At 37.3% G+C, this 25,220-nt stretch overlaps 1 protein-coding gene and 2 long non-coding RNA genes across 3 annotated transcripts; all 3 read right to left on the bottom strand.

Annotated features, from left to right (window-relative positions):
- Nucleotides 1-555: 555 nt before the first annotated feature.
- Nucleotides 556-7,170, bottom strand: LOC131017418 (uncharacterized). Its single transcript, XM_057946171.1, has 21 exons — nucleotides 7,042-7,170; nucleotides 6,527-6,575; nucleotides 6,374-6,433; nucleotides 6,219-6,299; nucleotides 5,688-5,780; nucleotides 5,172-5,264; nucleotides 4,961-5,095; nucleotides 4,813-4,881; nucleotides 3,960-4,738; nucleotides 3,283-3,873; nucleotides 3,136-3,195; nucleotides 2,689-2,754; nucleotides 2,545-2,610; nucleotides 2,390-2,473; nucleotides 2,241-2,306; nucleotides 2,093-2,161; nucleotides 1,812-1,981; nucleotides 1,546-1,726; nucleotides 1,326-1,442; nucleotides 1,101-1,244; nucleotides 556-1,029 (listed from the first exon to the last, which is right to left on the bottom strand). The coding sequence occupies exons 2-21, from the start codon at nucleotides 6,573-6,575 to the stop codon at nucleotides 667-669; spliced, it is 3,336 nt and encodes a 1,111-aa protein (XP_057802154.1). The 5' UTR covers nucleotides 7,042-7,170; the 3' UTR covers nucleotides 556-666.
- A 4,991-nt stretch (nucleotides 7,171-12,161) lies between these two features.
- On the bottom strand, nucleotides 12,162-15,138 carry LOC131017419 (uncharacterized). Its single transcript, XR_009099601.1, has 3 exons — nucleotides 14,947-15,138; nucleotides 13,077-13,157; nucleotides 12,162-12,456 (listed from the first exon to the last, which is right to left on the bottom strand). It is a non-coding gene; the product is annotated as an uncharacterized LOC131017419 (long non-coding RNA).
- Nucleotides 15,139-19,711: 4,573 nt separating this feature from the next.
- On the bottom strand, nucleotides 19,712-22,677 carry LOC131017420 (uncharacterized). The gene is made up of 3 exons (XR_009099602.1): nucleotides 22,486-22,677; nucleotides 20,616-20,696; nucleotides 19,712-19,995 (listed from the first exon to the last, which is right to left on the bottom strand). It is a non-coding gene; the product is annotated as an uncharacterized LOC131017420 (long non-coding RNA).
- Between the last annotated feature and the right edge of the window lie 2,543 nt (nucleotides 22,678-25,220).

The following is a 25,220-nucleotide window of genomic DNA, read 5'->3' on the forward strand; positions in this document are numbered from 1 at the left end:
TTGAGTTTGAGTAATAATTTTTTTGTATGCTGAATTTGAATTCTTGACATTGTAGACCTATCTGTTCACTATTCAAACAATAGGTTAGCACTTTTTTTTTGGTTGCCATTGGTGCATTTTATTTCGTAATTTATATAGTGTTCATTCTATATTTGAAATCTTGACATTTTAGACCTATCCTTTTTTTAATTGTGTTCTATTTTATTTTGATTTTAGATGTAAGGCGTCATTTTTATTAATTAGAACATTTAGAAAAAAAATTGTCATGTTATAAACCTTGTTCATATAAATCTACAATTTGTTCATGTTGTTACCAAAATTTGTAATGTAATAGTGCTTAACTCGACATGTATGAATTGTTAATACTACTTTTTTTTTATGAAATGTTCACTAAAAAATTGACATACCACTTTGGTGGTCATAGATTTTTATTATCCATGAGTAAATATTGATGTTGTTCATTTCATATGGAATATAAAAAAATCGTTAACTATAACTATTCAATTAGACAATAAAATATCACATTCCACATGATAAACAAATGTCTCACTTATTTATTGAAAACTTCAAGATCATATAGTACCATTATTAGTGGAAAATTAAAACAAAACAATATTCATCCAACAATTCAAATGGAAGCAATATTCATAGCTTATTCATGCACTCTCATCCAAGCAGCACAAACTGAGCGTTGAACATAGTATCTGCGCACAAGGTCTGATAATGCTCTGATGCACCCTTTAGAACACCTTCCCTTGCATCGTTGTATTCACAATCTAAGATTCTTGCACAATATCTAACTCTCAAGCGACCTATCAAACGCGGGGACGATGATGACATTCCACATTTCCAGCTTGGTGATCCATCGCCCATAAATGTCTCTAAATGACGCATAAGGTACACACCCGTATCAATTGTATTCTTGCGGTCAGCCCATTTCATCTTTACAAGATGCAATTGGGTACGAGAGACTGCGTCTGCCTTAGCAAACTCGCTATTGTGCCTAAGGTACTCTGCCAACGCAAATCGCTAAAAGACAAAACGATAATTAAAATACAAACAAGTATAATGTAAATAGTTTATGGTTTTTGATAACATACCAGTACCGTTGCAAGTTTTTCATAGTTCGTTGTGTCGCGTGCACTATTAGGGTCGATTGTGCTATCCAATACGAATATCTTTCCCTTGCGTGTGTCCACGCACATAGCATAGAAGATGTCATTCTCCTTGATTGGGAAAAAGAACTAGGAATGCGACAAATAAATAAATATGTGAGTATCTAGTTAACAGTAGTACTAACTCTATTTATATTCAGAAATACTTACAAGATCTATCTCTTTTAACGGACTGTTGTGGTAATCTGTAAGCTCTGCAGTCATTAAATCAAAAAACACATCCTTGTTCGCTTGCACAGAGAAGTCTTTCCCAAAAATTGTGTCCAGCTTTATCATTTAAAATAAAAAAAGAAATAAAATGTTGGGTTCATATGTCACATATTCAATATTAGTATACTATAATTATGAACAATTTTAATGAAAAACTTACAAAAATGTTCACTGAAGCAAAAAAACGAGCTGGAGATGTGTTTGATCTTGTCTGCTCATTGGAGTTTAGTATCACACACCATGCACTGACGAGAAAGTCACCTACAATTGCACCTCTCCTTAAGGTGTACATGTCCGAACGACGCAGCTCAATATCCTTGTACGAGAACATAACTTCCTCCCTATATGAATTATTTAGTCGATACAACACATACACAATAATAAAGGCACATAAAATTAGAAAGCAACTGTACGAAGAATCCATACTCTTCATCATCTGCTTTGTACATCCCATAAATCCCTAATTCTTTCTCAGTTTTGTTCAACTGCTTTGATGTACTTATTTCCCGCTGTAGATAAGGCGATCTCAAGTTTGCCGATTTCAAGAACCCTCCTTTCTTGGCTATTTTTGGTTTCATAGACAACTGACCCACAATCTTCAAAAAAAATAGAATATTATATATATACACCATAGTAGAATATTATACCTACTTCACAAATTATATCAAATAAAAAGATTAGTTCGATAGCTAGCAAAAGTATCATACATTTGTTGACAAGCTGCCCAAAATCATTCGTTTCTCTGCACCTGTTCGAGTATTTTTCATCTTCCACACCTGTTAATTACCAATTTTCATATCTTACAACCCAATCGAATTACATTTTTTTTTTCTTCCTAACATATGTGTTAATTACCGGTGGCAACAACGAACTGCAACCTTCATTTTCTTTGCCCGCGGACATTCCCACAACTTTTACAGGCTGCAAAACAACAATATTGATATTAGCATATATACTACACATCAAATTTGATAGGCTGCCAAACAACATCCTTCACTACTTACTTGAACACGTATCTGACCACCGCCAGTTGTCTTATCGACGCTTCGACTACCTTCTCCATCCCGTTCTTGCAAAGTTTTTGTACCCTTTCAAAAGAAATATTAAATAAATTAACCTGGCATGTTTGTTGAATTACACATGATTATTAAATTGTCACCTCATTTATATTCGTCGATCGAACTGCATCTTCAAGGACATCAAAATTTGGTGCAATGCCTTGGGCCTATAGTAAAGCATTAGATTATTATAATTCAAGTTCCAAATAACATACATGTATACATTAATTGCTTAATTTTATTACCTGCTCATTGTTTTTAATTGCGCTGGCAGGCATGGTCGTGGTTGTCGGTGGCGTTGACGCGGTTACCTTAATTTAAACACGAACAAAAACACATAACTCATAACTCATGAACAACATAATATTTATGAATAGTAATCCGCCGAATACAGCTCATTATAGACAAATGAATAAGTTAATAATCTACATGAACAAAAAATCACGAACAACCTGATATTCATCAATATTCATCCACAAATAACCACCGAATATAACTCAACAAGTTCACGAACAAAATTTCACGAACAAAATAACCACCGAATATAACTCAATAAGTTCACGAACAAAAACCACTTAATATAACTCAAAATAGTGACATGAATAACATAGTACTTTACATGAACAAATGTTCATGCACCACCTGTCCTTCATCAATATTCATCCACAAAAGATTAGATTGATAAATCTCACCTGTTCATTGTTATTTTTAGCAATGGCATGATCCACACTTGGTGTCACAATCGGGCCAACCTAAAACAAAAGGTTAGAATCATTATATCTTTAACTTGATCTATTTCTCTAAATAGTAAAATAATCATGCAAAGTATAAATATGTACCGGGATATTTTCTACATTTGCATCTGGTAAACCTAAGTCGAACGAGGGTATGTCAGCCACATCTCGAAATCTACTGCTTCCCTTAGAAATTGCATCCTCAAAAGCTTCATCAATAGACTTCAGGACTGGTGGATCAGAGTAAAAAGCGTCGTCATCCAAGAGAACGTGAGGCGTAGTAGGACCCGCTCCAGAACTGAACACTCGCAGTTTAAGGCCCAAAATTTGTTCAGCCTCTTCCAACCTTTTAACCGCATTCGCATCATCGAACACTGACTCTGGGGTCTCTTTCACATACTTTTTCAATCGTTCAATCTTTTCCGAAATTTCAAATGCATCTTTAATTATACTCATCCCCCAACTGCCCTCGTTCGAAGACGACACATCTGCCCTATCACTCACACCTTCATGTTCCGGAGTCACATCATCATATGGCAAGGGGATCGGCTGCCGTATTGGGCCAGTCCCAAATTTCTTTGCAGCCTTTTCACGTTTTTCTCGGGCTCTCAACATCTTAGTTGTCCAATTCTTGAACAATGGTAGAGCTCTGCATACAGGTTGGTTCAATACTTGCACACGATCCACATAGAAAAGCTGTGCGGGTTTCAATACACAAAAAACGTTAAAATGTATTTACTAAAAAATGAAAACTAATAAACTACAAACATATAAATTCTTACCACAATAAATGCTGTCGGTCCAACGAACATCTTAGACTTGTCAAGCTCCCAGGATTTTTTGTGATCTGACAAACTCCGCATGACATAGCTAGCCCAATTCCACTCCCATAATTTGTCCAAGTTCACCAAGCAATTTAGTATAAATGGGTGTACTGTCCCATTAGTTGTACTCTCAAACATGCAGAAAGCAACTACAATCATGAAATGGCGTTTGAACCATGTTCCTCCATCTGTGCAGTCAAGCATCTTTTCCACAACTGCTCCTATTTTGATTGAGTCTTTACCACGCTGCCCAAAAAAGGTTACCCACTCCACGAACAGGTCGTTCGTTTCAGTTCTCTCAAACAACTCAATTTCCTTGTTTCCTCTAGGTACTCCAAAGACACGGTATACGTCATCCTCTGTCACCTTAATCTTCTTCTCAGGTGAAATCTCTAATTCGCCGCTCTCATAGTTGAAATGGTCAAGTACCCAATAAGCCATCCGACCTGGTATCTCCCTAATAGACAGTTCTAGAATGACTCCAAAACCCATTTTTTTCACAGACTCCTTTTGGGGATTGTTCATCAATTTCAGTCCATCGAACAAAGCTGCCACACAGGTTCGCGTATTTAACTTTGGAAATTTGCCGCCTTCCACATTATCAGCTTCCCTTGGCTGATTTGTCCTTCTCCCCCTACGCTTACATCGTATATCTACAGGGTTTTTCGGTACATTCACCTTTGTCTTCTTGTCCTCAATGTTCACATCCTCAATTTTTGTAGTATCAGCCACCATTCCTAATAACAAATAATAACTTATTCATATGACTTCTAAATAATTATAAGCATTATTTATAAGTATGAAATCTCACCGGGGTCTAGTATAGATTTACCCTTTTCTTCTTTTGTGTATCTCCCACGCTTGGAGAAACAACCCTTTTCTACAGTTTTTAAGCAATAATCAATGACCTGTAAATTGCACCAATATTAAAAATAAATCTTCAAAATTTTACCATATACCTTGTGCGTCCGAGCTTTTAAGTAAAGCACGTGTGGCACTTCTTGTGCGTTTTCTTTGAACTACAGGCATATCATCATCCTCAGAGTCTTCAACTTCAACATCTATTGAAGCATCTTTAAGTTTGGTATCATGGGCTAAAACATAAATATCAGAATCATTAGCAATTATAGTCAATTGAAACAAACACGAACTAATAATGTGTGTATGTACCTGTTGAATCCTTATTAATAGAGTTCGATATGTCAACAACATCTTCTGTTGGGCGCTCATTGACAATATTTTCTGATATACCTGTAGTGGCAGCTACAAATTTCCAAAAACAGAAGAATTCAAGTATTTCATCTAATGCATATATGTTAAACAAATCATTCACCAGAGGCAATCGTACGTTTCACAAAGCATTTATAACTAACAAACATCCATGAATAAGGGCAGCAGAAACTGATACAATAATATATTAATATAATAAACAATTATTGATAATTACCATGAACAATCCCATGAACAACTTTCTATGAACATAATGTAAGCGTTGAATGGCACACGAACAACACACACATGTTCATGCACATTTCTCAAATTTCCATGAACAATTCTAAAATGTTCATGAATAATTAACACCAACTTATACCATCTTCATTAACTCACGCTCAAAATGACAAAAAGCTTTAATGACATACTATTTTACATGAACAACTTACATGAACTAATAATTTGTGTATGTACCTGTTGAATCCTTAGTAATAGAGTTCGATATGTCTACAACATCTTCTGTTGGGCGCTCATTGACAATATTTTCTGATATACCTGCAGTGGCAGCTACAAATTTCCAAAAACAAAAGAATTTAAGTCTTTCATCTAATGCATATATGTTAAACAAATCATTCACCAGAGGCAATCGTACGTTTCACAAAGCAATTATCACTAACAAACATCCATGAATAATTACTGATAATTAATATAATAAACTGATACAATACTATATTAATATAATAAACAATTATTGATAATTACCATGAACAATCCCATGAACAACTTTTTATGAACATAATGTAAGCATTGAATGGCACACGAACAACACACACATATTCATGCACATTTCTCAAATTTCCATGAACAATTCTCAAATGTTCATGAATAATTAACACCAACTTATACCATCTTCATTAACTCACGCTCAAAATGGCAAGAAGCTTGAATGACATACTATTTTACATGAACAACTTACATGAACAATTAATATAAGAAGTCACATACCTGCCTCACGCTGGGCTTTCCTAGCCATGTAATCAAGATATATTTGCGCCTTATGAAGCATTTTTTGCCTCCACTTGGTAGCTGCATATCATGACATTTTAGAATAAAACATAACCAAGTTCTGAAAAAATATTGTTCAAATTCTTAGCTTGTACCTTTCGCCTGTGCTGCATTCATCTTATTCTGCAAGATTATTTCTTTAACTGGTGGTGTAGCTGTCACATGAACAATGAACACAAATTCATGAACAACGAAATAACATGAATAAAACCAAAAAAAGTTGAATGAAAAAAATATGGTATTCTTACGAAAATGCCCTTCAGCTCTCTTCCCAGTGAAACCCGACCGCATCCTCATCTATATTCCGAATAATTAAATTATTCATCGACAATTGAAGCTTCTATTGTTCATTTAAACAACACAAAATCAAAGGAACTAGGGACCACCTCCATTATCGAATGTTCTTCGACTATGACAACACAATAAGGCAAATAATCAACGACTATGACGCAAATAAGGCTTGATCCATCAAAAAACAAACAAAGGAAGAAACAACACAAAAAAGTCCCATAAAGGTTTGCCGTCACCATCAAACTTCAAAGTTCATACTTTTTTTGTCCAAAGTACCACCAAGAAATCATTGTTCAACACAAAGAGATAAACCAAAAACAACTCACAACCACATACATTATATAAAACCTAAGAGATAATCAAACTTTTGCATATAGCATCGTTCATTCGCCAATAGTCGGCGAAAAAGAAAAAGTTTTTGACAATTTGTAGAAAGATTATAGAAATTTCCGCTGGCAAAAGAAAAAATTACCTATTCCGAAGCCCGGCGTGAACAAGGTGAAAGTTGTCTTGTATTCTCCGCCTTTTGCGATTCCGGCGTGAACAAAGGTGGAGAAGAAAGTAAAAAAAATGGTGCAGTAAAAGCTTGAATATTTATTGCGTGGATAGGTAGAAAATGGCGGTGGAGATGAATAGTTTGATGTTGATAGCTTATTTAGTGTAGGTGAATATTTTTTTATTCAAACAAATTGAGTCAATCCTATAATCATGGGATTCATTTCGATTTACCAAATTTAAGAGATTCATACCATATCGACAGTAAGCATATTTTCCATTATTACCCCTATTCATTAAAAACGCAGCTCTAAAGTTAAATATTGCAATTTAATTAAACACATAATTTATAATCTAGGCCGTTGGATTAAGCTTAATCTATGGTCTAAGATGGTTCTTAGTTCTTACAAGATTATAGATTCTCACATGAGTCCAACCCTATATATATATATATATATATATATATATATATAGGGAGGGTCCTGTGAGAACTCCATATTTTTGTGACACCTAAAAACAAATCAAAGCCATAGATTTGATCTATCTAACGGCTCATATCCATTGAAGTACCCATGTGTTATTTTCGGTATAAAGGAGTTATAGGGAATTTCGTATATAATGTACAACCGTTACCCCGAACTTTTCCTAATAAGTTTATCATTAATTTAGAATTTATTTTGAACTTAGGTGTTAAGATGATTCACGTCGGATAAAAGAAATGAATTTATTTTAATTCCAACAAACGATTTCAAATCCTTTAGTAAAATTTATTTATATAAATTCTTATACCTTGCATATGTTTTTTAAAGTTGAGCATTCGAGCATTTACACTAACAATTTAATTAGCGATACCCGGAAAGAATTTTTACAGTATTCAATTACTCTATGCGGAGGGACTTGATTAATCAAATCATTCCCTCAAATTCCTCACACTCAACACTTACCATCACAACTTTTTCAAACCCATACCTCTGCAAAAGTCACTCCCTACTATCAAACTATACCAACTCTTCCCTTCAGCTTTTCACAATTCATTCAACAATTCTCCATAATTTCCTCTCGTAAGAAAAAGTCCCAATTCGAGTCCCAGCAGCTATACTTATTCAAGCCTACACCAAATTCAAGCAACAAATCAGCTGAATTCCTTCAAACAAAAGGTCTCGATCTTCAACTCATTTAGTTAACTTAGTTGAGTTTCAACTAAGATTAGAAGCAAAGAAGCACGCGCATACATCCATTTTCATTTCATCATGTTAGTGTATATGTATATGTATATATGTATGATTTCATTTCAGCAAAACCAAATTTTTATCCATGTATGAGTTTTAGATATAGTATTTATGTACACAAAATCAGAAATCTGTTTCCAAGAAGAAAGAAGAGTAATGAACATGAATTTTTTCTTTTGAGTCGGGTCTGAGGTGTCTACTCGGAGAGATTGTTGCTGTCGGCGGAGACCTCGTCTCCATCGCCGGAGTAAGAGAGAATCAGGGGTAGAGAAAGGGAGGGAGATGGGTGACGGCGGTGAGCTGTCGTCGCTGGTAGTTAGAGGTAAGCAGAGGCAGGCAGGGACGGAGCCAGGAATTAAGTTCGGGGGGGCTGAACTTGTACGGCGAAAAAAAAAATTTGGGCATTCTGAATATTTAAGGTATTTTTTTTATTAAAATACGAGCATAATACTAATAATAACGAACAATATTTTCATAGATTATATAGTTTCAATATATCACAAAACTTTTTTTGGACATTCCGTATATTTAAAACATTTTTTATTAAAAGGCAAGAATAATAATAATAATAACAAACAACATGTTCATAGATTATATATTTTCTATATATTACAAATTAGTTTCAATACATTATAGTAATTTTTTTTAGCATTTCATGCATATTAGGCATTTTTTATTAAAAGACAAGTATAATAGTAATAATAACAAACAATATTTCATAGATTATATAGTTTTAAATAACAGAATTATCCTTAAATTAAGTATATATGAGAGAATATAATAATCAAATACTCTTTTATAAAACAAAATTATTTTATAATAGTTATAAACATATATCTATATATATTTATTAAAAAAAAAAAAACTCAAAATTTGGGAGGGGGCTCTAGCCCCCCTAGCCCCCCATGACTCCGTCCCTGGAGGCAGGGGAAGGCGTTTTGTGAGCCGAGGTAGGGAGATAGTGACGGTGGTGGCTCTATGGGCTGCTGTCGCCGGAAAATCGCAAGGGGTGGTGACGATTTGGGGGACTAGGGCTCAAATTTGGAAAGGCGAGAGCTGAGGGAGGCGGCACCGTCGCTCGATATACGGGCGACGGTGGCTGAAATAGAGCGATGGAGAGAGAAAGGGGCGGTGGCGCGGCTTACGGCTGTGTCGTCACCGGAGCAGCAGGAACAGCGGCGCTCCTCGCCGTTGAAGAAGAAGAGGGAGAGGGTCAGAGTTGTGTGTGTGTAGGAAAGAGAGAGAGAGAGGGGGGGGGGGTGGCGGCGGCTGCCGTTGCTCCGCCGGAAGTTTGGAGGTGGCGGCGCTGGCTGAAGAAGGGAGTGTCGCCGTTGCCGTCTGTGTGTCGTGTGTGTGAGCCGCTGTGTGTGTTTGTGTGTGTGTGTTTAAAGAAGAAAAAAAATTAGGTATGGGCCTCAGATTTTAATTATTTTGGGCCTCCTAGTGGGCTGCGAATTTTTATTTTAGTTGGGCCTATGCATTAAATTGTTTGGGTCCTTTTTAATTTAAGAAAGTGGGCTGCCCTATCTATTTTAATTGGACTAAAGATTTAAGCCTAAGTTGTTAATTTATTAATATTACCTTATATTTGGGTTTGTTTAATTATTTTAAAGTATGATTGCATAATATTATATTATTATGTGCATATTAAAGCATAATTACTTACTATATGTCTAAGCATGTCATGAAATTGCATTAGCATTTTGCAATAAAAGTATTTATAATTTAATTGGTTTTATTTATAATTCTAATTATTAAAGAAAAATCGAGTAAAGATATTGTTGGTGTCTTTAACTCAAGAATTTAGTTTTCAATTATTTATTTACTAAATTTTGGAAACCCGGCGTGATGAATCAAGTATGTTCAGTATATCAACTAAGACATTAAGTTAGCTTCACGAGACCTATTAAGAATAGAATTTCTTGTAGGCTTTATGAACCAAGGGGATTAGCACTGCTTTCCCAAGACGAGTTTATGTGATTATGATCTTCAGGCTTTACCTATCCAGGTGGGCTTACTTTCCAAATATATAAAGTATGATTGAGTTATTAAGCTCTAAATGTTTCAATGAAATGCAAATTGTTTATTCAATAAAATGCAAATTGTTTATCCAATAAAATATTCTGTGCACTCTGCTCCGTTTAAGGCTCGCAACAATGAATCGATCGAGGTTCTCTCTTGACCTAACACGTTATCTGGGAATTGTGTACACCTATTAGCTGACTCCATCGGGCACTAATCATGTATGAGGCGTTATAAGGGTGCTCGACGGGATGTGTTTCGGAGCATTGGGTCCCAAATGGGAACTTGGCTGGGTTACGCCCTCAGTTCAAGCAAGCGGGAGTAATGGATCCGTCGGTGGCTAAAATGTCCGGGATCACAGCGAGTAACGGAAAGGGAGTGTGACATGTGCACACAAATGAAAGAAATTATTTTAACATGCTTAGAAGTTATTTCACTTTAAAACCTTCTAAGTTATATATGTCAAGTATGATTGGATAAACTGTCTTTACGAAAATATGAAATGTTTATGAAAATGCATGCCCACTGAGTACATTAGTACTTAGCCCAAAAATACTTTCAAATGTTTTCAGGTTGGTTGGCCGGTGCTGACGGGACTGGGCTGAGGCTAGGGTTCAATTTCTATATAGACTTCCGCTGTAGTAATAACTCTTATACATCTTTTGTTTTCTCAACTTAAGATGACTTCATGTCGAGCTTCAATTTAAAAATTCTAGTTTTATGTTAATGAACGTCGGTTGTCAGAAACATGAAACAAATCTTATGATCCAAAGGGGCCTAGCCCGACTCGTTATCTTATTATTCGGGTTTTAACAAAGTTGTTCCTTGTTTATTTCTATGAATTAGTTGCACCTCGATTATATTTATTCATTCAAGAATTGGGGTGTGACATTATAATATGGATATATTATAATGTACATTACATTAACGTTAATATTTTTCAAAAATTAGAGTTGTTTTATATTGCAATAATTTCACACTATTATTAATTTATTTTTCTAGCAAAAAATAAATATTGGTCAATGTGTTTAAATATATATTATAGAGCAAAACATTAACATTAATGTACATTTACATTGCCGTTTGTTTGGCACGAATTTTGTTATGGGAAAGTAATCTGATTCCAAAATATTAAATTCCAATGTTTGGTTAAATTTTTATCAAACAAGGAAAGTAATAAGAATACTGAAAACAACGAAAATAGTGCAACTTTCTAGGATTCTTGTTCCCTAACTTCTCTTAGTTATTCCTTTTCTTACTTTTCAATATTCTTACTTATATATTGAATTCTCTCCCGTCCCCCAAATAACTTTCTATTTATTTTGAGACATCATCCCACTACTAATAATAATTTATTTATTCTTACTTTTGAACGTTTCACCATTCTCAAATACTAATTATACTACATTTTCACAAATTTCAATATTAATTATAATATTTTTTCTCCACTACCAATACATTTAACAATTTTTTCTTAAAACTCGTGCCGCCCTACTAGGAAGTTATTTTGGGGATGGAGAGATTATTATTTTATAAAATGCAAATTAAAACTTTTATTTAGTATGTATTCCGTGTTGTGTATTATTGCTGTTGCTGTTGCTGTTGCTGTTGCTGTTGCTGTATTATTTAAGAAAATTTGAATTTAATTTTGGAATTAGGATTCATATAATTAACCTTAATAATGTACATTGTTGTTACTAAAAAATATTGATTAGAGAAATTTTTTGTGCATGTTAAATTACAATTTAATTCTTATATATATATATATATATATATATATATATATATATATATATATATATGTCACACCCCAATTCTTGAATGAATAAATATAATCAAGGTGTGAATAATTCATAGAAATAAACAAGGAACAACCTTGTAAAAACCCGAAATAGGATAGAAAGTCGGGCTATGCCCTTTTGGATCACAAGTTTTGTTTCATGCTTCTGACAACTGACATTCATTGGCATAAATTAAGTAGTGAAGAGTCTATGCTCGGTTAGGTATATCATTTGAAATTTAACATGAAGATCTTAAGTTGGGAAAACAAAAGACTGAAATGAGTAATTGCTACAGCGGAAGTCTAACATAGGAATTTATTGCTAGTCTCAGCTCCGTCCCGTCAGCACCGGCCAGCCAACCTGAAAACATTTGAAAGTATTTTTGGGCTAAGTACTAATGTACTTAGTGGGCATGCATTTTCTGAAACATTTTATATCTTAATAAAGACAGTTTATCCAATTATACTTGACATGACTTAGAAGGTTTTTAAAATGAAATAACTTCTAAGCATGTTAAAATATTTTCTTTCATTTGTGCGCACATGTCACACTCCCTTTCTGTTACTCGCTGTGATCCCGGACCTCTAGCCACCGACGGATCTCTGTCTCCCGCTTACTTGAACTGAGGGCGTAACCCAGACAAGTTTACTTTGACCTCGGGACGCTACCCAGGCAGGCCTGATATTTCTCATGCTCCGGAACACATCCAGCCGAGCACCCTTATAACGCCTCTGGTTAGAGCCCGATGGAGATCAACCCACCGAGTCAACTAACAAGTGTACACAATTCTCAAACAACGTATTAGGTCATAAGAGAACCTCAATTGATTAACTGCGCGAGCCTTAAACAGAGCAGAGTGCACATAAACATTTTATTGGATAAACAGTTTTCATTACATTAAATAAACAATTTGCAATTTATTGAAACATTTAGAGCTTAATAACTCAATCATACTTTGTACATTTGGAAAGTAAGCCCACCTGGTTAGGCAAAGCCTGAAGATCATAATCACATATAAATCTGTCTTGGGAAAGCAGCGCTAATCCCCCTGGTCACGAAGCCTACAAGAAATTCTATTCTTAATAGGTCTCGTGAAGCTAATCTTACGTCATGGTGTAGTGTTTAATATTCTATGATTCACTTAGCCGGGTTTTCAAAATTTAATAAATAAATAATTGAAAACATTTCTCTTGAGTTAAGAACACCAACAATATTCTTACTCAACTTTCTTTTGAAAATTGGATTTAATGAAAACCAATTTAAATCATGAGTACTTTTATTTGCAAAAATACATATGCAAATGCATGTCATGCTTAGCATATAATAAGTAATCACTTAAAATATGCACATAATAATAATATGATATTATTATGAAAATTCTCCTTTAAATAAATTAATCAAACTAATAATAGTTCAATTAATTAAAAAATAAGAAAGCCCAATTTAATTAATTGAAGGCAATCCAAAGTCTTTAAAAATAATTAATCAAACTAATTAATAGTCTAATTAAATAAAATAGGGAAGTCATTTAAATAGATGAAATAGAGCTCATGCTTAAATAAATAATAGCCCATATAAATTTAAAAGATGAGGCCCAACTCAATAAAATAGGAATGACCCAGACTGAATAAAATAAATCGGGCCCAGCTAAATAAAATTAAAAATCGGCCCAAGCTTTTAAAAATCGCAGCCCAAATCTATTTAAAAATTGGAGCCCATCACTCATAAAAAAAATCGGCCCAAATACTCGGCCCAATACTCAATTAAAATCGGCCCAATTCAAGCCCAATTCGAAAATTCAAACCCATCCCCAAAGCCCAACCCTCACCCTAGCCCAACACCTAGCCTTCATCCCCCCCATCAGCCGCAACACACGCACAAACACTCACTTTTCATTCACTCATCCCCCCCTGCTCGTCTCCCTCTCTCTCTCAGATTCACGCCCCCCCTCGGTCTCCCCCTGCCGCCGCCAAGCCGCGGCCGCGCCCCCTTCTCCGGCGACAATAGCTGCCGGCAATCTCCCATCTCCCTCTGATCTCTCTCTCTTCGGCTGGTAACAGCCGTCCACCGTGGAGCTCGCCGGAGGAGCAGCGCCGACAAGCCGCTGCCACCAGCTCCCTTGAATCCCCCTTGGCGACGACGAGCGCCGCCGCCTCCCTCGGTCTCTCTCTCGGCGACAGCAGCAGCCGGAGCCACCGTCGCCGACCCTTGACTCTCCTCTCCCTCAACTCGTCTCTCTCTCTCGGCCCTCAACACACGACACTCACCGGACACGACACCAGCCGTACCGCCGCCTCACACACAGACGCACGCACCCAGCGTCGCCAGCAGCCCCGCTCAGCCTTCTCTCCCTCTTCTCTCTCAACTGACGGCACAAGGCGCAGCAGGCGCAACCGCCGCGGAGCGCCACCGCCTCCGGCGTCCTCGCAGCAGATCCGCCGCCTCCCTCGGGTTTCTCTCTCTCGGCTCACTAGACTGCCCGACCCGACGCCTCACTTCTCTCTGCCATCACCACCGGACCGACTCCCCACTCAGATGCCCCAAAACACTCAGGCTAGACAAGCAAAATCAAAACTCAAGACTCCATCTTTCTTCTCTCTTATTCCAGTAGGTTTTTATACTCATTCAATCTCTTGTAAAAAAAATAGTTATACTCAAAATATGCGTATGTACATATATAAATTCTGAGTGATTTCATATAAGCATAATCGATATGTATACCTATGTAGATGAAAAGGTTTGTGTATTGCTTATCATGAATTTGAAGTCTGAAAATGTTTGTGGTACTGCAATTAAAGTGTTCTAAGTATGAGCAAGTGTAAATGAACGGAGGAAATTCATAGATGAAACCTTTGATTTGTGTTACTGAAATTGAAAGGTGTAGTTGCTGGATTTGCTACTAGTACCCCTCTGATCGAAGTAATGGAAGAGAGCTGCCATATTGGTTTCTCAATACTTGTGGGATGAATAATGGAAAGAAATGAGGGAATACAAAGCTCAAAACTTACCTCTGCACTGGATTTCTTTGGGTTTAATATAATTGAGATATGGCAGACAGAGAGGAGTGGACGAATGTATTGTTGTGTAGGAGTAGGTGTAGTGGGTAGTGGGTGTAGTGGGTAGTGGGTGTAGTGGGAGGAAAGGTGGAGGATGGAAAAAAATAAAATAATAAAAAAAATCTTCCGGGTTGTATTATGAAAACTGTAACAACCGCTCAGTATTCGCTAAATAAATATCTCGTGAAAAATACTTGAATGCTAATTTAAATAAATATGCAATGCATATAAATTTAATAACTAAATTTACAAATATATTTTTGTAAATCATCTTTGCTGGAATTAAAATAAATTCATTTTCTCAATCCGGCGTGAATCATCTTAAATCTAAGTTTAAAATAAATTCTAAACTTAATATAAATGGGCGGGGTGTTACATCCCTCCCTCCTAAAAAAAAAATTTCGTCCCCGAAATTGCATATCTGGTATTCTAGCTTGTGATACTAGTCTTTCATTTCATTAATCTCTTTTGTGGCCTTTTCCATCCTGTGATGGTTCCACTTCATGATGAGAACAAAATTATTGTCTCATAAAACTTGAACCTTGCGATCAAGTATCTGGACTGATTTTTTTTTCATAACTTAAGTCCTGACTAGGACTACTTTATATGGCTTAATCAAATGCTTTGGATTAAACACATACTTTCTTAACTGAGAGACATGAAACACATTGTATATGTCTCCAATACTGGGCGGCAATGCCAACCTATAGGCTACAGGGCCTATCTTATCTAGGATCTCAAAAGGTCCTATATAACTTTCTGAAACGTATAACTCCCTTTGAGGGAGAGACTTTGAGGAAAACTCGATCCCCCAACATTAAATTCTAACTCCGATCGGCGTTTATCGGCGTAAGACTTTTGTCTATCTCGAGCTTCTTTGATTCTTTGCTTGATGTGGTCGACCTTCTCAACCATCTGTTGGACCAGTTCAGGACCTAACAGCTTTCTTTCACCCACTTCATCTTAGTAAAGTGGTGAACTATATTTTCGGCCATACAAGGCCTCATCTGGATTGTTCCAAATGTTGCTTGATAACTATTGTTATAAGCAAATTTTACGAGAGGTAACAAATCCTCCTAACTTCTACCTTTGTCTGCGATAATTGTTCGCAACGAAAATTTTAGAATCTGAATCGTTCTTTCTGACTGCCCGTCAGTCTGAGGGTGGTACGCTGTGCTGAAGTTCAGCTGAGTGCCCATGGCTTCTTTTAAACTTTTCCAGAAACGCGATGTGAATCTGGTGTCACGATCTGACGTGATAGATACAGGTACACCGTAAAGGCGTACTATCTCTTTGACATATAACTTTGCAAGTTTCTCCAATCCAAATGTCATTTGAATTGGTAGAAAGTGCGCTGACTTTGATAATCGGTCCACGATGACGCTATATCTCTTTTCATTTATTTCCACCAGAAAATTTTCTTTAAATCCTGGTGCATCTTTGTACTGCCTGGATGTGCAGTGTAAGGAGTATCATGAGCCTTGCTCATAATCTCGTTCTTTAATTCTTCTTTGTGTGGCACACACAATCTTTCACCAACCATCAGTGCGTTATCATTTGCTTCAGTGAATCCTTTCGTTTCATTCGTTCTTGCCGCGAGACGCATCTTCTCCAAGAACCAATCTTCTCTTTGTGCTTTGCACAATTCTTTCTCTCAAATCAGGTTTAGCTGTCAGTGCAGCTACATAACCCGATACTGAATCTGGGGAATAAACAATCTCTAAACTGAGTGAGGCGAACTCACGAATCAGCTCCTTATGTTGGGTAATGAAATACCCTAACTTAGCTTTCGTCTTTCGACTCAGGGCGTCAGCTACTACATTCGCTTTTCCTGGATGGTAACTAATGGTGCAATCGTAATCCTTTACTAATTCGAGCAATCTTCGTTGTCTCATGTTTAAATCCTTTTTGCTCGAAAAAGTACTTTAAACTCTTATGATCTGTAAAGATCTTACACTTAACTCCATAGAGATAGTGTCTCCAAATCTTCAGCGCGTGCACAACGGCTGCTAGTTCTAAATCATGAGTCGGGTAGTTCAGCTCATGGGGCTTCAATTTACGAGACGTGTATGCTATCACTTTCTGATTTTGCATCAACACGTAACCCAATCCTAGTTTCGAGGCTTCAGTGTACACCTCAAATTCTTCATTCTCTCCTGGTATTGCTAACACTGGTGCAGTAGTCAACCTAGTTTTGAGCTACTTAAAACTTTGTTTACAAGCTTCGGACCAAACATACTTAGTCCATTTTCTTAAAAGTCGAGTCATTGGCCTAGCCAATCTCGAGAATCTTTCGATGAACCTTATATTGTAACCTGCTGGACCGATAAAACTTCTAATCTCATTGACATTTGATGGTGCCTTCTATTCCTTGACTGCTTCGACCTTGGCGGGGCTACTTAGATTCTTTCAGTCGACACTATGTGACCGAGAAACATAACTTTCTTTAACCAAAATTCACACTTGTTGAATTTGGTAAACCATTTCTCATTGCGCAGGGTTTTGAGTACGATGCGTAAGTGCTCTTCATGTTGTTCTTCGGTTTTAGAGTATACGAGGATGTCGTCGATAAACACTAAGACAAAACTATCGAGATACTGATGGAAAACTCTGTTCATTAGGTCCATGAAAACTGCTGGGGCATTCGTTAAATCTAAGGGCATCACTGTGAACTCGTAAAGTCCATAACGCGTTCGAAACGCTGTCTTTGGAATGTCTTCTATTTTCATCCTGAGTTGGTGGTAATCAGATCTTAGGTCAATCTTGAAAAACACACCGGCTCCTCTCAACTGATTTAACAGGTCGTCTATCCTCGGAAGAGGATATCTATTCTTATGAGCTTGCTTCAACTTCTTATAATCAATACACATCCTTAGTGTATCATCTTTTCTTTGACATCTTTAATTAGTGCTCCCCATAATGACATACTATGTTGCATGAAACTAGGTCTGGTGAAAATTTGATAATTCATTGGGAAAAATATCTTTGTACTCTCAAATCTGTTGAACTTCCTTAATTGTTTCCTTCATCCTAAGTGATCTTCTCAGATTGACTAGGGAATTCTAACATCAAACTTTTCTCATCGTCTTCGTAACTTTCACTTCGAGGATTAATAGCACTCCTTCTGCCCTGTAAACTCATTTTCCCATTTCCAAATGGTTATTAAATGGGGGTTTCTAAGTTTCCATTGTGGTGGCGTTTCAAAAATCGCTTTGATTACCAAAAGACAGCTTGATACTTAGTGCATCGTTCTAATGGTTGAAAACTAATGACAAACTGAGTAATTCTAATCGCTACTATACTTATTATGATAATATGATATTCTATTGTGACAACTATATAGTGCGAGTCTCTAAATATTTTGATGATGCTCTACTTCGAGATCAAAAATCTTAATTGACAATCACCGAGATCTTAGTCATGTGGGCTGGCCAGACCCAACAAAACAAATCACTCAGTCAAATGGGAGTTTCGCCCCCAATCATGTCAACTTCTAATTCATGTAAGGCTCTGGTCAAACTTCGAACTTAAAACACTTACTAATAAGTACTTCATCATAAGTTACTGATACTATGAAAGTCCATTATATGTCGTTCTAGCCAAGCTATCACGACTAACATCATAATCATAAGCAACATAAGTTCTTATGTGAAAAACTTAATCTCACCGCTATTGAAATAGCTCAAGTGAATCCTTAGTCTTAAGGCATTGCCTCTATGTTGTAACATATCTATGTTAAACATTGCTATCTTACCAGTCTTTACTTAAATCGATCAAGCGGTGCTATCACGATTAACATTCTCAAAACATTCTTGGGTGGTACTCAAACAGTTTGCAAGAGGATCCACCATTCTAATCGTATAGGCAGCTAGCCTAAAACGACAACATAAAGCTTTCTTATTCGTTCATTTTCTTTGAAACTTGAAACATGTTGACATTAAATGCCACATAAAACTTTTCAATTGCCGGGAAGATTCAAAGAATCTAACTCGACCATTCATCTGGTATTCGTGAAAGGCTCAATAGTCCTAAACATGACTTTAACTCATCTTATCGTTAAGGGCTCGGGTAGTCCCAAACACGATACTTACTTATCTTATCGTTAAGGGCTCGGGTTGTCCCAAACACGATACTTACTTATCTTATCGTTAAGGGCTCGGGTTGTCCCAAACACGATACTGAGCTTGGTTATATGAGTCGGAGACCCATGATAACAATATGAAAGCGATTAGCAATTCATAACTTATAACATATGGAAAGCGATAAGCAATTCACATAGCATCATTCATTGAAGCGCACACTTTTTATTGGAAACATTCATAACATCTTAAATACATATATGTATATTTTTGAAACTATTATCGTACCTTTGTTGCGGCAGTGTGACGGCGAGCTGAGGTTTACTGACATTCTCAGAAGTCTAGAGGTACTATTCTAGACTCGACATTGAAAAGCTTATGGTTATCAGAAACATGAAAGGAAACTCATGCTCTGATACCATTCTGTCACACCCCAATTCTTGAATGAATAAATATAATCAAGGTGTGAATAATTCATAGAAATAAACAAGGAACAACCTTGTAAAAACCCGAAATAGGATAGAAAGTCGGGCTATGCCCTTTTGGATCACAAGTTTTGTTTCATGCTTCTGACAACTGACATTCATTGGCATAAATTAAGTAGTGAAGAGTCTATGCTCGGTTAGGTATATCATTTGAAATTTAACATGAAGATCTTAAGTTGGGAAAACAAAAGACTGAAATGAGTAATTGCTACAGCGGAAGTCTAACATAGGAATTTATTGCTAGTCTCAGCTCCGTCCCGTCAGCACCGGCCAGCCAACCTGAAAACATTTGAAAGTATTTTTGGGCTAAGTACTAATGTACTTAGTGGGCATGCATTTTCTGAAACATTTTATATCTTAATAAAGACAGTTTATCCAATTATACTTGACATGACTTAGAAGGTTTTTAAAATGAAATAACTTCTAAGCATGTTAAAATATTTTCTTTCATTTGTGCGCACATGTCACACTCCCTTTCTGTTACTCGCTGTGATCCCGGACCTCTAGCCACCGACGGATCTCTGTCTCCCGCTTACTTGAACTGAGGGCGTAACCCAGACAAGTTTACTTTGACCTCGGGACGCTACCCAGGCAGGCCTGATATTTCTCATGCTCCGGAACACATCCAGCCGAGCACCCTTATAACGCCTCTGGTTAGAGCCCGATGGAGATCAACCCACCGAGTCAACTAACAAGTGTACACAATTCTCAAACAACGTATTAGGTCATAAGAGAACCTCAATTGATTAACTGCGCGAGCCTTAAACAGAGCAGAGTGCACATAAACATTTTATTGGATAAACAGTTTTCATTACATTAAATAAACAATTTGCAATTTATTGAAACATTTAGAGCTTAATAACTCAATCATACTTTGTACATTTGGAAAGTAAGCCCACCTGGTTAGGCAAAGCCTGAAGATCATAATCACATATAAATCTGTCTTGGGAAAGCAGCGCTAATCCCCCTGGTCACGAAGCCTACAAGAAATTCTATTCTTAATAGGTCTCGTGAAGCTAATCTTACGTCATGGTGTAGTGTTTAATATTCTATGATTCACTTAGCCGGGTTTTCAAAATTTAATAAATAAATAATTGAAAACATTTCTCTTGAGTTAAGAACACCAACAATATTCTTACTCAACTTTCTTTTGAAAATTGGATTTAATGAAAACCAATTTAAATCATGAGTACTTTTATTTGCAAAAATACATATGCAAATGCATGTCATGCTTAGCATATAATAAGTAATCACTTAAAATATGCACATAATAATAATATGATATTATTATGAAAATTCTCCTTTAAATAAATTAATCAAACTAATAATAGTTCAATTAATTAAAAAATAAGAAAGCCCAATTTAATTAATTGAAGGCAATCCAAAGTCTTTAAAAATAATTAATCAAACTAATTAATAGTCTAATTAAATAAAATAGGGAAGTCATTTAAATAGATGAAATAGAGCTCATGCTTAAATAAATAATAGCCCATATAAATTTAAAAGATGAGGCCCAACTCAATAAAATAGGAATGACCCAGACTGAATAAAATAAATCGGGCCCAGCTAAATAAAATTAAAAATCGGCCCAAGCTTTTAAAAATCGCAGCCCAAATCTATTTAAAAATTGGAGCCCATCACTCATAAAAAAAATCGGCCCAAATACTCGGCCCAATACTCAATTAAAATCGGCCCAATTCAAGCCCAATTCGAAAATTCAAACCCATCCCCAAAGCCCAACCCTCACCCTAGCCCAACACCTAGCCTTCATCCCCCCCATCAGCCGCAACACACGCACAAACACTCACTTTTCATTCACTCATCCCCCCCTGCTCGTCTCCCTCTCTCTCTCAGATTCACGCCCCCCCTCGGTCTCCCCCTGCCGCCGCCAAGCCGCGGCCGCGCCCCCTTCTCCGGCGACAATAGCTGCCGGCAATCTCCCATCTCCCTCTGATCTCTCTCTCTTCGGCTGGTAACAGCCGTCCACCGTGGAGCTCGCCGGAGGAGCAGCGCCGACAAGCCGCTGCCACCAGCTCCCTTGAATCCCCCTTGGCGACGACGAGCGCCGCCGCCTCCCTCGGTCTCTCTCTCGGCGACAGCAGCAGCCGGAGCCACCGTCGCCGACCCTTGACTCTCCTCTCCCTCAACTCGTCTCTCTCTCTCGGCCCTCAACACACGACACTCACCGGACACGACACCAGCCGTACCGCCGCCTCACACACAGACGCACGCACCCAGCGTCGCCAGCAGCCCCGCTCAGCCTTCTCTCCCTCTTCTCTCTCAACTGACGGCACAAGGCGCAGCAGGCGCAACCGCCGCGGAGCGCCACCGCCTCCGGCGTCCTCGCAGCAGATCCGCCGCCTCCCTCGGGTTTCTCTCTCTCGGCTCACTAGACTGCCCGACCCGACGCCTCACTTCTCTCTGCCATCACCACCGGACCGACTCCCCACTCAGATGCCCCAAAACACTCAGGCTAGACAAGCAAAATCAAAACTCAAGACTCCATCTTTCTTCTCTCTTATTCCAGTAGGTTTTTATACTCATTCAATCTCTTGTAAAAAAAATAGTTATACTCAAAATATGCGTATGTACATATATAAATTCTGAGTGATTTCATATAAGCATAATCGATATGTATACCTATGTAGATGAAAAGGTTTGTGTATTGCTTATCATGAATTTGAAGTCTGAAAATGTTTGTGGTACTGCAATTAAAGTGTTCTAAGTATGAGCAAGTGTAAATGAACGGAGGAAATTCATAGATGAAACCTTTGATTTGTGTTACTGAAATTGAAAGGTGTAGTTGCTGGATTTGCTACTAGTACCCCTCTGATCGAAGTAATGGAAGAGAGCTGCCATATTGGTTTCTCAATACTTGTGGGATGAATAATGGAAAGAAATGAGGGAATACAAAGCTCAAAACTTACCTCTGCACTGGATTTCTTTGGGTTTAATATAATTGAGATATGGCAGACAGAGAGGAGTGGACGAATGTATTGTTGTGTAGGAGTAGGTGTAGTGGGTAGTGGGTGTAGTGGGTAGTGGGTGTAGTGGGAGGAAAGGTGGAGGATGGAAAAAAATAAAATAATAAAAAAAATCTTCCGGGTTGTATTATGAAAACTGTAACAACCGCTCAGTATTCGCTAAATAAATATCTCGTGAAAAATACTTGAATGCTAATTTAAATAAATATGCAATGCATATAAATTTAATAACTAAATTTACAAATATATTTTTGTAAATCATCTTTGCTGGAATTAAAATAAATTCATTTTCTCAATCCGGCGTGAATCATCTTAAATCTAAGTTTAAAATAAATTCTAAACTTAATATAAATGGGCGGGGTGTTACATCCCTCCCTCCTAAAAAAAAAATTTCGTCCCCGAAATTGCATATCTGGTATTCTAGCTTGTGATACTAGTCTTTCATTTCATTAATCTCTTTTGTGGCCTTTTCCATCCTGTGATGGTTCCACTTCATGATGAGAACAAAATTATTGTCTCATAAAACTTGAACCTTGCGATCAAGTATCTGGACTGATTTTTTTTTCATAACTTAAGTCCTGACTAGGACTACTTTATATGGCTTAATCAAATGCTTTGGATTAAACACATACTTTCTTAACTGAGAGACATGAAACACATTGTATATGTCTCCAATACTGGGCGGCAATGCCAACCTATAGGCTACAGGGCCTATCTTATCTAGGATCTCAAAAGGTCCTATATAACTTTCTGAAACGTATAACTCCCTTTGAGGGAGAGACTTTGAGGAAAACTCGATCCCCCAACATTAAATTCTAACTCCGATCGGCGTTTATCGGCGTAAGACTTTTGTCTATCTCGAGCTTCTTTGATTCTTTGCTTGATGTGGTCGACCTTCTCAACCATCTGTTGGACCAGTTCAGGACCTAACAGCTTTCTTTCACCCACTTCATCTTAGTAAAGTGGTGAACTATATTTTCGGCCATACAAGGCCTCATCTGGATTGTTCCAAATGTTGCTTGATAACTATTGTTATAAGCAAATTTTACGAGAGGTAACAAATCCTCCTAACTTCTACCTTTGTCTGCGATAATTGTTCGCAACGAAAATTTTAGAATCTGAATCGTTCTTTCTGACTGCCCGTCAGTCTGAGGGTGGTACGCTGTGCTGAAGTTCAGCTGAGTGCCCATGGCTTCTTTTAAACTTTTCCAGAAACGCGATGTGAATCTGGTGTCACGATCTGACGTGATAGATACAGGTACACCGTAAAGGCGTACTATCTCTTTGACATATAACTTTGCAAGTTTCTCCAATCCAAATGTCATTTGAATTGGTAGAAAGTGCGCTGACTTTGATAATCGGTCCACGATGACGCTATATCTCTTTTCATTTATTTCCACCAGAAAATTTTCTTTAAATCCTGGTGCATCTTTGTACTGCCTGGATGTGCAGTGTAAGGAGTATCATGAGCCTTGCTCATAATCTCGTTCTTTAATTCTTCTTTGTGTGGCACACACAATCTTTCACCAACCATCAGTGCGTTATCATTTGCTTCAGTGAATCCTTTCGTTTCATTCGTTCTTGCCGCGAGACGCATCTTCTCCAAGAACCAATCTTCTCTTTGTGCTTTGCACAATTCTTTCTCTCAAATCAGGTTTAGCTGTCAGTGCAGCTACATAACCCGATACTGAATCTGGGGAATAAACAATCTCTAAACTGAGTGAGGCGAACTCACGAATCAGCTCCTTATGTTGGGTAATGAAATACCCTAACTTAGCTTTCGTCTTTCGACTCAGGGCGTCAGCTACTACATTCGCTTTTCCTGGATGGTAACTAATGGTGCAATCGTAATCCTTTACTAATTCGAGCAATCTTCGTTGTCTCATGTTTAAATCCTTTTTGCTCGAAAAAGTACTTTAAACTCTTATGATCTGTAAAGATCTTACACTTAACTCCATAGAGATAGTGTCTCCAAATCTTCAGCGCGTGCACAACGGCTGCTAGTTCTAAATCATGAGTCGGGTAGTTCAGCTCATGGGGCTTCAATTTACGAGACGTGTATGCTATCACTTTCTGATTTTGCATCAACACGTAACCCAATCCTAGTTTCGAGGCTTCAGTGTACACCTCAAATTCTTCATTCTCTCCTGGTATTGCTAACACTGGTGCAGTAGTCAACCTAGTTTTGAGCTACTTAAAACTTTGTTTACAAGCTTCGGACCAAACATACTTAGTCCATTTTCTTAAAAGTCGAGTCATTGGCCTAGCCAATCTCGAGAATCTTTCGATGAACCTTATATTGTAACCTGCTGGACCGATAAAACTTCTAATCTCATTGACATTTGATGGTGCCTTCTATTCCTTGACTGCTTCGACCTTGGCGGGGCTACTTAGATTCTTTCAGTCGACACTATGTGACCGAGAAACATAACTTTCTTTAACCAAAATTCACACTTGTTGAATTTGGTAAACCATTTCTCATTGCGCAGGGTTTTGAGTACGATGCGTAAGTGCTCTTCA

The sequence above is a fragment of the Salvia miltiorrhiza genome, chromosome 3 (assembly GCF_028751815.1).
Source record: "Salvia miltiorrhiza cultivar Shanhuang (shh) chromosome 3, IMPLAD_Smil_shh, whole genome shotgun sequence".
NCBI classification, from domain to species: domain Eukaryota; kingdom Viridiplantae; phylum Streptophyta; class Magnoliopsida; order Lamiales; family Lamiaceae; genus Salvia; species Salvia miltiorrhiza.

Coding starts and splice junctions, on each gene's coding strand:
- LOC131017418 (XM_057946171.1), bottom strand. CDS start 6,575: ATGAGGATGCGGTCGGGTTTCACTGGGAAGAGAGCTGAAGGGCATTTT. Junction 5,096..5,171: donor TATTAATAAGGATTCAACAG/GTACATACACAC, acceptor TTTATGTTTTAG/CCCATGATACCAAACTTAAA. Junction 2,755..3,135: donor CTAAAAATAACAATGAACAG/GTGAGATTTATC, acceptor GTTTAAATTAAG/GTAACCGCGTCAACGCCACC.